Raw genomic sequence first — 12,929 nt, 5'->3', positions numbered from 1 at the left:
AATTCCTATTTTCCATATAGGATTCCTAAATACTTGAGTAGAAGCCTTTTACGTACAATTACTTGGAAGCTAACTTTTTTAAGGTTTCTAGTTAATTCTAAGAATTTTGAAACATGGAGTTTTTGTACAATAAAATATTTAACACAAAACCACAAATTTAATATCACTCCATGTGTTCCTCTCTGTTCCAGATTTTTTAAGGAGAAAGAAAAATGTCAAACATATTTCAGTTTTCTACTCTTTGTTGTCAGGGAGCGTATGTGAACATAGAGCACAAAGAAGTTCTTATGAAAGGAAATGCCTGGAAATAAGAGTTAATGTTTAAATGAGGGACTTATTAAGGTTTCTAATTTTTAAGAATTTAGATCAATCCTAAGTGCCTTGACTGTTGGTATGACTTTAAAGGATCAGAAGACAACTTGTACTGTTTCACCACTCTGCGGCTTGCTGCTCTACTATGTGCTCTGTTCCCTTTTATAGTCTTCCTTATCCTGGAGTGATTGATCAATGTATTTGGTGATTAAACTGTAAATTTCTAGTTTCCTTTCAGTTCTGAATCCATGTTCAATTTTATTAAGATGCATTGCAGTTAGACAACAGTATAAGATGCAGTGGGTCCTAATTTTGCACACATGGTTTCATTTTGTTGAATTAAATCTAATGGTAACTGCACCACATTATGTATTTGCTTCTCATGAAGTCAGTTCGTGTTAGAATACTGCTCTCTCCTAGGGAATTGGTCAATTTTGATTTGTACCACTGTGCCTTTAGTGGCCAACTGCTAAGCCTCAAATGAAGATATTATTTCAGGGGATGTCTGAATCTGATAACTTTTTTTATGAGAACATTCCAAGAAGACACACAGGCTTATAGTTATTTCATGACACAGCTTGTAGGCAAGAGTAACTTGTCAGAATAAATGGGGGAAAAAGAATGATTAGATTAATAGAGGAATTCAAGAAAGACATTGCCAACCATTTTTTAAAATTGTGGGGTTGGAAATTTCTTTCCTTGTATTTACAAGAATATATTTTCCTGTGTTTTGATACGTTGAGATATATATATGTAACTTTAAAAAAAAAAGAATCTAAAACCTAAGTTTTGCTGTTCAGTAATCATCAACCTTTATGACTTTTCCCTGTATTCATTGCTCTTTGTGCTTTAAAGAAAATGGCCAACTCCTTGGGTTTCCCTTACAATTGCTCATTTCCTTTTAAATGTATTAGCAATTAGCTCCCAGTGTACCTAATTGTAGTTTTGTTTGACTTTTGACCTTTCTCTGCTTACTGAACTAGAAGAAAAGTACACTAATGCTTATATAAATGGCCAGGTTTTCTGCTTTAGCAAAAGCTTAAAAGAAAACAGACCTTTCATTAATGTGCAAGGGAATAGCCTCGTCTCAGCATTGAGTAAGCTGAACGGGTAAGTGCAGGGAGGTACAATAGGAAAACTGGACACTTCCCAAAGCCTCCTAAGTTTGCCCTCTGCCATGTCTCTGTATTACTTTAGATTTAAAATTAATTCCCAGAATGTCAAATATACCCGTATTCAAATGAAAGTACCAAAACATATCCTGAAGCCAAATAGAAAAAGAATTTTTGCTACCCTCTGTTGGCTCAAATAATTAGTGTGAAAATTAGCTATAAATTTTTAAATGTATTTAGTTATTCCACATTTTAAAATGTAATCCCTATGTGTTTTTTAAAAGCTGTAGTAGGATAATTCTCTAATTGATGTAGAATGGAAACTAAAACATTGACATCTTTCCTTATTTTCAATTTAAGTTGCATTTTGGGGGGAGAAAAGGATATAGAGTTTTGCTTTAGTTGGCGTTGTTTTACTGCCATGGGAGTTTGCTTTCATCTCTGTTCCCATAGATGTGTGTGAGAAATTCTTCAGGGTCTGAAACAAGAGTATATTCAGGGTTATATGATCTGACCTAATCAACCAGGAGTACTCTGATACTCTTTTAAAAAAGTCTCTTGTAAAAGCTATTTAATGGAGGCCTTTCTCAATCATCTTCTCCTCCTTTTCCTTGATTAGACATCGATGAGTGCAGCGTCATTCCTGGGATATGTGTGACTGGCGAATGTTCCAACACCGTGGGAAGCTATTTTTGCGTTTGTCCACGTGGATATGTAACCTCAACAGATGGCTCTCGGTGCATCGGTAAGCCTTGGATTTTTGAAGGCACAATACAGTGCTCCTTTATGACAACAGAATAGCCCAAACACATTTGAAGATGGCAACGATTATAAAACCATTGGGAAAATGGTTGAAAAGGTGGTTTAAAATAAATAGTACCACTATTGAGGGGTTGATAGACCAGGTGCTCTTTGCAAAGACTTCAGTTTCAGAAGCCATCTGGGTTTGTTTTATCTTGTCAAAGTCATTTTGGAAATGAAGAAAGACTTCCTCAAGACATTGCCCTTGCCGAGTGCTAGAGACAAAAAAGCCTGAAGAAAGTTTTGTTTTTTAATCTGCTTGTTCGCCAGAATATAGTAATTAAAGTTTCTTTCGTTGCTATGAATTATGAATGCAGTCAATGTCTTATTTACTTAGAGTTTGTTTATTCTAGTGAAAACAGTTACTGCCAGAAAGAAATGGACACCTTTAATTTTGTATTTTAAGCATATTTAAAGTAGAGTCAAATATATTTCTTGTTTTCCTTTGATTAGAAAGAAGAAACACTTCTTCTCAGTCATGGTGTAGGTCATCATGTATTGACCAAAGCTTAAAGTTAGGGCCACCATCCAACAGTGAACATGAGGGATGGAGATTCCCTCTTTCAGAATACTATATTATCATCCCAAATAATAGAGGAAATAGCGATGGCTGTCACACAAGAAACAGAGGTAGTGGTAGTAAAAATAATAGTTACATTTATGGGGCACCTCGATGACTCAGTCATTTGGGCGTCTGACTTCGGCTCAAGTCGTAATTCATGGTTTGTGGGTTTGAGCCCCACATTGGACTCTGTGTTGACAACTCAGAGCTTGGAGCCCCTTTAGATTCTGTGTCTCCTGTTTTCTCTGTTCCTCCCTTGCTTGCACTATTTCTCTCTCTCTCTCTAAAATAAATAAAGATTAAAAAAAATTAAAAAATAATAATAATAGTTACTATTTATGAAACACATGCCCCATGTAAGGCACTGAACAGCTATATAATCTCATTGTCTCATAGCTCTGGGGCCTTGAGTAAGATACTGACCCATCTGTGTTTCAGTTTCTTCTAGTAAATGTGCAATAAAATATTCTTCATTCTTCTTTTCTTTTTTTAACTTAGATTCAAGTTAGTTAACATATAGTATAATATTGGTTTCAGAAGTAGAATTTAGTGATTCATCACTTACATGTATCACCCCGTGCCCCACCCAACTAGTGCCCTCCTTAATGCCCATCCCCCATTTAACTAATCCACTACTCCACATCCCCTCCATTAACCCTGTTTGTTCTCTGTATTTGAGTTTCTTATGGTTCGCTTCCATCTCTGTTCTTATTTTATGTTTCCTCCTCTTCCCCTATGTTCATAAAATAGCTTTATTACATGGAGGAGGAGAAGGATATATATGCTGGCACTGGCTCCATATGTTATGTAACCCTTCTAATAGCTCTGCCTGATAGGGTTACTTATTCACATTTGCAGACAATGACATTTGAGACTCCGAGGGGTTAAGTGACTTATGCAATGGTACAGAGCCAATAGATGGAACCAGTGTTCTCCTCCACATGGCTCTGACACCTGCCCCTGTGTTACTGCCCCACTACACCCTCTCCTTACCTACCTTAAGGTGGTGAGTACCCTGCGTCTAGATATCAAGGTCTCTAGCTTGAGCAGCTTTTACAGCACCATGTTGACACTCTTCTTTAAGAGGTAGGATATCTGCTTCTAGCCTTCCTTTCCCCTCTTAGAGTGATGAGATTTGAATGATAGTTGTTTGTTCTTTATGAATGTATCAAAGTTCCTACCTTAACCTTAGGTCGGATTTTTATGTGGAATATGAAGTCTAGAACATTGAGAAAATTTAATCAGTTTTAGGGTCAGTATGCCCATTGACTCACTGCATGTAAGTCTAATTCATGTAACATAGTTTCGAAGTCAGCTGTCTATGAGAGTTGAAAACTAGTAAGAACTCCCTCCACTTGGTTTGATTTTCAAACCATATCAGAAAATAGTGTGTGTACACACACATCCACACATTCACCAGCTTGAAACAGGCATAGACCCAAAGCTGTAAGAGAAGTAGACATTTGGGAGCATCATTGAACATCAGTGGCTGGATACCACTGACTGTGGTTTCAGGAAACTTACGTTCTAGAATATGGTGAGATGAAGAAAAAGGGAGACCAGAGACATAAATGACTTTATTACTGTGAAGTTCTGGAAATCCAATTAAGGTATTTTAATCCGATTAAGGTATTTTATTTGGTAGGCACTGTAAAGTAATTGAAAGCCTTTGAAAACGGATTGGAATGGAGGTTTTTTAAGGGATGAGAAGAGAAATAAATTAGTTGGAAAGAAGAATTTGACACAACAAATGTTAGTTTTTATATCCTATTTCCAAATTATTTCATCATATTTGATTTTTTTTAAATTTCTAAATATGTAGTCAGACAAAATTTATGCTCACCTTTTTTTTGCATTGAAAAGGAGACACAATCTTCATTATATTCAGATAATCAAGATCAAAATTCCCAGTGGTTCATGGAGGTTATTTTTCTTTGGTGTCAGGATTTTGATTTACCATGAAATTATAATAAAGTCTCTTCATCTCTTGCTTGCCTCTGTAAGGTTTTAAGTCTTTACATGAATATTCAAAGCCCTTCAGAGCCTGGTCCCAGCCTTTATTCAAGATCCATCACTAATAGCTTGCTCCCTCACACTCACATTTCTGTCACTGCTGTATGTGACCAGACTGCAATGCTTTCGCCCATAACAGCCTCTCTTCTGAAGTGTCTTAATGTCCCCTCAATGTGCTCGTTAAAACGTGACTCATCCTCGGAGTCCCCAGTTAGATCTCACATTTTCTTCTTGGGCAAAATTGATCAGCCCATCCCATAATATTTTTCGTTTCCTTCATTTCTGGCTTTCTCACATTGCACAGATACTTGCGCTTTATATATTGGCCAGACTATAGGCTACATTGGTTTTGCATTATACTTGTCCCCGGGAGCCTCCCAGGGTGACTGGGATAGACATGGAGGCTCAATAAATCTTGTATGAATGGATAGGCAAGCCAACAAAAGGATGAAGTGGATGATGCTGGCTGTACCAATTTTGTGTTGGTTAGTAACTGCTTTACGTCATCGGTGCCCTGCTCGGTATGCTGTGCTGTAGTCCAGGATGTTCCCAAGACAAGAGTCTGCTGAGGCTTCCCAGAGCTGAGGCACTTTGAGTCTTGTGCTAAGCCTGAGAGTCCCCGTTCACTTCAGTGTCCACATCCTGACCCGGGAACAAGGAGATCCCCTAAGGAGGAGAGAATGACGCTCCCAAATTATAAAATCATTGTTAAGTGATCACCTTAAGACATTTCTGACTACCTGTGTTACATTGGGAATAAGTATGTATCTTCCATATATGAGAAAAAACAAATCTAACATGTTAATGTGTAAGATATCTTTGATTTTAACTTTTAAAAATTTGAGACTCTATTTTCTTAGATTGAATTTGTTTATGATTTAATTATGTGTGTCATGGATTTTTCCATGTTGATTTTATAACCACATACATACTAACAATAATGAGTTGGATGGACTCAAAACTCTTTCTTGAGTATGAAAATGTGTGTTATCTCAATGAAGGCTTAATGCTGCCTTAATTTCTTAGTCTAGATAACAAAAATCTCCTGAGTCTATACAACATTGTAAACCATCAATAAACTGCCTTTTTTCTTTTATGGCAAGAAAAACAGTTTCATATGACACAAGAATTTAGCTGGGCATTTTAATTTTAAACTGGGATAGTTTTCCCATTTTACTTTATATTAAATATGAAAGTCAAATGCCTAATTTAATTTTGTCTAGTATCTTTTATCAATTTTCTTTTAATATCCAGGACAGAGCTTTCTTCTCAACCCAGAGTGCTAACATATGTCAGTTCTAAGAAGAGTAGAAATATGCCTAATAATCTTTTCCTTAGAAGCATTTTTAATAGCACAATTTAATGACCTTTATGTCATTTTGGAATACTCTAGCATTGTTAATACCTAATTTCCACGTTGTAATATAGGCAAAGAGAGTGATTGGCAGGAAGCAATGAGTAATTAATGAACTGATAAGAGCAGTGAGCAAATTCTGAACACAAGATGATGTGTCTGCTGCTGTTATGAACAGAGCCAGCAGGGACCTTGGGCAGAGATGTGAAAGCACTAGTCAGCAGCAACGCCAGTGAAAGTCAGAAAATGAGAGCATTCAGAAATCTTAAAGCCATGACATCCTAGGACATTTTCTTGAGCCTTAAAAAAGTTTTAGTGCACAGTATTACCTTGGAGTATTCTAAAGAAAACAAAACCTGAAAACATAATGTGAAAAAAATAATAAGAGAATGTTTGAGGCCGTAGGTTGTTAATCGCTAAATCATCTTGAAGGCCCTGGATGTAGAGGTCAAAAATTCTTGACCTCTACACCTGGGTGGCTCAGTCGATTAAGCGTCCAACTTCGGCTCAGGTCATGATCTCATGGTTCGTGGGTTCAAGCCCCGTGTCAGGCTCTGTGCTGACAGCTCAGCCTGGAGCCTGCTTCAGAGTCTATGTCTCCCTCTCTCTATGCCCTTCCTCTGCTCACACTTTGTCTCTCAAAAACAAACATTTAAAAAATAAATTTAAAAATTCCTGCAGAAATGGGCGCTGGCATAGACTTTGGCACAAAGGTAGACACTTCGCAAAGGGAACAGACGTTTGCCAAGTGAAGAGGAAAGGCGTGAGCAAGATTGGAGACATAAAAACTTTGTCTGAGGGTCTCCAGAGAGGGTGCAAAGAGTTTATCTGAGAAAGAGAGCAGAAGAGGGGAAATCATTGGAAACAAAAAGAGGAAGATGGTTGAGATAACGATTCTCTTGCTAAGGTGCTTAACTTCTATGCCGAGGAGTGTCAGCTTGATCTAGAGAGCAGTGAGAGTGCATTAAGATTTTTGAGCAGGACAGAAACCAGAGATGAAAATCAGTGGGGGAAAAACATTTTAAAAGAAATGAGGAAGTAGAGTGATGGCCAGGAGATGTTGTTTCTAGGTGACCATGGGTTTTGATCACAGGTGCACATACGTATTTGCATAAACACTTGACGGATAACCCAAAACGCCTGAAAATGTTTAACCAAAGGGAGAAGGGGATACAGGAATGCAAGAGTATACTGAGTAGTGTTTTTACTTCTAACTCCAGAATCTCATAGAAGACAAGTGGTGGAACAGGGGTGCTGGCTTTAATTAAGAAGGAATGTCCTGGCAAGAGAGGGGTAGATAATTAAGGAAGAAACACTTCACTATTTTAAAGGGGAAAAAATAAACCTAGGAGCCATGCTGCTTCTGTTTCTTTCATTGTTCCTTGTTCTGGTTAGCCTTGTGTAATGGAAACATGAAAGCATACATGGAAGCATTTTAGGAATAGCAAGAATCTGCAGAATTAATCAGGGGGAACCCAAGTTGGCTCCAGACCATCAAAGAAGCAGGTGCAGTCCTCCAGTATCAGGAGATGAAGCCTGAGACAATGGCTTCTATTTATCGGCCACCAAGGATCACTAGTATTCTGACCTGAGCTAACCTTATTGGTGTTTTCTGGCCAAACCCTTCATTTTTAATGAGCAAAACTCATTCAACAGGAGATATATTTATTTCGAGGTATAATCCCCAGCTTTTACAAAGTTTTCATCACGTTGTGTAATTAACCATTAGTTCTCTTAAATCAAGCTTAGAGTAAATGTCAAGCCATGAGAAAACTCTGATAGGAGTACCATTATTTTGTTTCAAGACAGATTCATATTTTAATCAGAGAAGATGAATTGCTTCCTCTTCCACAATGTGGCTTTAAATGAGACTTCATGTAAACCTTGTTCAGGAATGTGGTCAGGGTGACAGGAGATTATTAGAAAAAAATAGGCTTATTTTCATTACTTTTGGCATATCAGTCCTGCAGTTAGACATATTCCAAGGTTTAGAATTATTTGCCCATAATAAATATGCCTCATCTGTCTTTGTCCTTGATAATGCCTTATTTCAAGCGATGATGCACCTAGACAACTCTTAGTCCTATCAGATGCCCCTTTTCTATTCCAGATATTCATCCATGTGACATGTTTTCAACACGACGCTTTCCAAAAACCATGCATTTTCTTATAGGCAAAGGAATGAGCCACTGGTTTGCTTTGTAATGTACTTTTAGGGAAACCTTAGTGATGAGACATCAAACTGATCTGTATCTTAACCTAGTATGTCTTTGACTCTCGTGTTATTAGAAGAAACTAATCATAGAATTTATGAAAACAGTTATGATTTATTTTCCAATCCTCTCTGTACTCCCACACTCTTACAAATGACATGGCTTCCTCCAATACATAGTCTTAGAGCTGAGTAGAGATTTCCAGATTGTGTAGAGCAGCGGTTACTTGTACTTATTGAATTTGAAGACCCCTTTCTGACATAAAAAATGCTTTATAGATACACTCGGGATGGTAATTCAGTATCTTTGAGAAATTGTATTATGGAAAATCGGCTGGGTATTTAGTAATCATTTTAAATGAATTTGTGTTTTGTTAGTCACATAGTAGTCTCCATATATGAGAATCACAGTAGTGGCTACATATAGTGAGGCATTTAATACTTATTTTTCAGTGTTCACTGTAAATACGAATTTGTGGACCTCTCACAGTATCACTGCAGATTCCCAAAGTCTGGAACTGGTATAGATTCCTGATGAGCATCTACTTGATTTTATCCATATTACCTTACTTGCAGTGTGATACTGTGTTTGACCCATGAGTTGTTTATAGTGAATGGGGTTTCCCTGGTTTGCAAATTGCCACATGGGCTTTAAAAAGAGGAGTTCTCTCCAGTTGTTGAATAGATCTGTCCATTAGATCAAACTTGTTAACTTTACTGTTCACGGTTTTTTTTTTGTTTGTTTTGTTTTTTTTACTGAATTTTGTCTGCTGTATCTATTACCAAAAGAGGTGTGTAACTATCCCACTGTGATAGTAGAATTCTCAGTTTCTCCCTGCGGTTCTTCAAGTTTTGTTTATTTTATTGTTTTGTAACAAAGTGAAGGATATCGGAAGTATGCTTTCCTGGTGAATTGAACCTTTTTTCCCAATATGTATTGACTCTCTAAAATTGTTTTCTTCTTGCTCTATTTCTTAGTACTTTATTTTTGTCTATTTCATCTCATTATTGTGCATTATGTTTCATGAGTGGGGATTGGAGGGTTTAAATATATGCCTGCTGTAAATTTTTCCTCTCAATTTCCTTTTCTTAGGTTGTAAATGTATCTCCTCTAAACAGCCTAAACCTAAATTTTTAAAAATTTTTTCACAATCTGGAAATCTTTGTCTTTTAAATTGAGGTTTAAATCCATTTGTATTTATATGTAATAAATCCATTGCATTTGTTATTGTACAAACCAGTTTGTTTGTACTTCTATTACCTTCTTTATCTTGCTTTTCTGTTACTTTTTTCCTCTTTCTTGCTCTCATTATTTATTGGTTCCCCTCCTTTCCCCACACTCCATTCTTTTAACTTTATCATTTAGAAATTACATACTTCCATTTCTGTGGTTTTAGTAGTTATCCTGGTATTGTAAGATGCACATATAACATAAAGTCAAAATTAATCTGATTCGTACTCCTACTAAACAACAAACAAATTATTAGAATGATTACTGCACTTTGATCTTCTCCTTTTTCAACTTTTAAAAATTCTAGTCAGTTGCCACTGTTTCAAGCGACAAATTAGTCATTATTACTGTGTCATATTTTAGAGCTTGTTTATATTTACCTACATATCAATTTTTGTTCATTTTCCCCACATATATTTAAAACCTTCTTTTTGGAATCATCTTCCTTTTGCTTAAAAAAAATCTATTCTAATATTTCCTTTAGCAAGCATATTTTGGTAGAAAATTAATTCTTTTTCTGAGTTCCTGAAAATGACCTTAATTTTCTCTCTGGGAAGATGGTTTCTTGGGATACAGAATTTTAGATTGACAGCTCTTTCATCATATTATAAGAAGATATAATATTCTATTGTGTTTTAGCGTCCATTGGTGCTCTTGAAAAGCCAATAATTGGTATAAATATTCCTTGGAGGATAATCAATCTCTATACCCATTTTAACCTTCTTTTGTTGGTGGTGGTGTTGGTGTTGGTCTGCAGTTTCACAGTGAGGTGGCAAGCTGTGGATTTCTTTTGATTTTTCCCATTTATCGGGCTTCATAGATCTGAGACTGTCTTGCAATATTGTTAGAAAGTTCTAAGGTAGTATCTGTTACATAATGTCTAACCCTCAGTACTTTCTAGTACTCTTGCATTTTACCGTCTCATACCTCACCTCCATATTTGTTAACTGTTTTTTTAAAACATTTTCCATGTCTTTGTCTTTCTGAACTACATTGAAGAGAAATTATTCAGCTACATCTTTAAGCTCACTAATTCTCTTTTCAGCTATGTGCAGTATACTATGTGATATATCCACTAAGCATTTTATTTCAGTAATGATAGTTGTTTTCATTTATAGAGGTTTTATTTAAATTTTTAAAGTCTGTTCTTTCATGGTTCATGGACTCTTTTGATCTGTTCACAATTTTAGACTTTAATTGCCATAAGCATATGAAATATAATTTAGTTGTAACATTTAATGAGTTACCATTAAAAATAATTACCAATTGTGCAAATTGTCCTGATCATTCTAATATCTGATATCTGATGTTTATTCAGCTGCTTTTGTTTATGGAGCCTTGTTTCTTTTTGTGTTACTGATTTACTCATTTATTTACCTATTTATTTGTTTGTTTGTTTGTTGGCCACTCCTATCTCTTGGGACTTTGCCTATGAGAATTCTTTGAGACCTGCTTAATATTAAGTCCTCATTTGCTGTATTTTACTTTTGTCAGTTGCATGGTATCCCTACCTGAGGATCGCTATGTAGTATATTCTTCCTTTGAGGTTTTTCAGACCACAGTTTAGTATGAATTGAGACATGAGAACTGTCTCTCTGAGGAAGAGCTTGGAGTTAAAGATTCTTAGGAGAGTTTTGTTGTTTTTTTAACTTGCACTCAGGTAGAGGCAGATAAGCCTCTTAGCTGCCCGCCTGCACATTATCACCTTGTCCTAAGAATGTGGGTCTTTGGGGCCCTTCGTTTATGGGAGAGTTTCCTATTACATTTTGTGCTGTAAGGGAGAATCTGAGCTTTTTATCTTTCATGCTCTGGACCCTGTGAAAATATCAGGGCTGGAATTCAACGTCTCCAGGAGCTTTGCACAAGCTATAAAGCTGAAACTTAGCTGTGCACTTACCTCTCAAGATTCCTATTTTCACTTTATCGTGAGACTCTGTTTTTCCCTTTCTTTCATTCCAGCTGGGTAATGTATTTAAAAAATTTTTCTTTTCATATTTTAGGCAGGATCTTTCAATTTTATTTAATTGTGCCACAAACCTGTTCCAAGAGGAAGAAGAGTTAAATATAGTGTCAAAATCAAATAGTAAGATTTTGATGGAAGAACTAAGTCTTCTGATTCAAGGCCTTGGTTTTGGGTTTTGTTTTGTTTTGTTTTCTGAGTTTTGTCTTTCGTTTTGTCTCAAACTTCATGGTACAAACTCCTCCTTGCAGAATTTTTGCAGAGTCCCTGAAGGGAGAAATCTATTCAGCCTACTTTGTAGTACCATGTGTGTTTCATAACAGATTATTGCTAAGAGTTGAAGACTTTCTTATCCATCTTATCCTTTTCTTGAGGAATGTAGCAATCAAGTGAATCTAGGAATATGATTGATACCTGGGGTTTCTGAAATAAATATTCCAAAAATAAATTTCCGGGGTCATTTTCGGGAATAGACAACTACCTGTGAACTTACTCCCAGTGACCGTCTGTCCCAGCCCAGCTTAGACAGTTTGTGAAATGTCTGCCATGCTTTCCAGTTGGCATGCATGCTTCAAATTTAGTATTCTGCTTTGGGGCATACTGGGCTGTTTTTGGGAAATGAAAGGAGGCATTCTGATCCTTGAAGGCAGTACCTAAAAGCCAAGTCGCCTATTTAACAGTAGCTTAGAAGCATCCTGAGGTATACTGCACACCATTTAAGAAAATAATGTTTATTTTAAAGTCTGTATTTAGTACAAAAAATATTGGGCTTTACCTATTAATGGAATTTTTGTAATTGCTAGATTCATCTGCATTTTTGACATACAGCTCCCAATTATTGTGGTACACATTTCTTCTTGCCATCATAGACAAAACTTCTTAGAAACTTCTTGATAAAAGTTGAGGAATCTCTAATGAACCAGACCCACATTTATCTTCATTGGTTACCATAAAGATAATGTTAGTCGAAAACCACAGGATGTATAGATGATATTAATATCGTATCCCTGTGCAACTTTGCTTTTTATGTTCTCTTACGATGATGTCTTCCAGGCTTTATCTTCCATTTTGATCCATTCTCTACTCTGCTGCCAGGGTGCCCTTTTATTATAGTCAGATTTGATCACATTAGTGGTCTACCCCCAACACTGTGGGATGACGCACAAACTCCTCACCATCGCAGTCCTGCCAGGGCCCACAGTTATTGGCTGGTCCTCCCCTGACTTTACTTGTCATCGCCATCTGACATAATTCATTGCCCTTCATTCTCAAAAATGTCTTGTCCCACTTCATGGCTTACTGCACTGTGTGTACACAGGTCATTCACAGGTATATACCCTCACAGGGTCTCAGGCTCCTGCATTCAACAGCC

General features: G+C 36.6%; 1 protein-coding gene across 1 annotated transcript in view; it reads left to right on the top strand.

The window, feature by feature from the left end:
- The window catches only part of FBN2 (fibrillin 2), a 245,033-nt gene that overhangs the window by 117,519 nt on the left and 114,585 nt on the right, over positions 1-12,929 (top strand). The window contains exon 7 of the mRNA XM_029941159.1: positions 2,044-2,169. Within this exon, the coding sequence (XP_029797019.1) occupies positions 2,044-2,169 (126 nt within the window). The remainder of the gene's footprint in view (positions 1-2,043; positions 2,170-12,929) is intronic.

Source organism: Suricata suricatta, chromosome 6, assembly GCF_006229205.1.
Source record: "Suricata suricatta isolate VVHF042 chromosome 6, meerkat_22Aug2017_6uvM2_HiC, whole genome shotgun sequence".
In the NCBI taxonomy this organism is placed as follows: domain Eukaryota; kingdom Metazoa; phylum Chordata; class Mammalia; order Carnivora; family Herpestidae; genus Suricata; species Suricata suricatta.
This window is presented reverse-complemented; position numbering and strand designations above follow the sequence as displayed.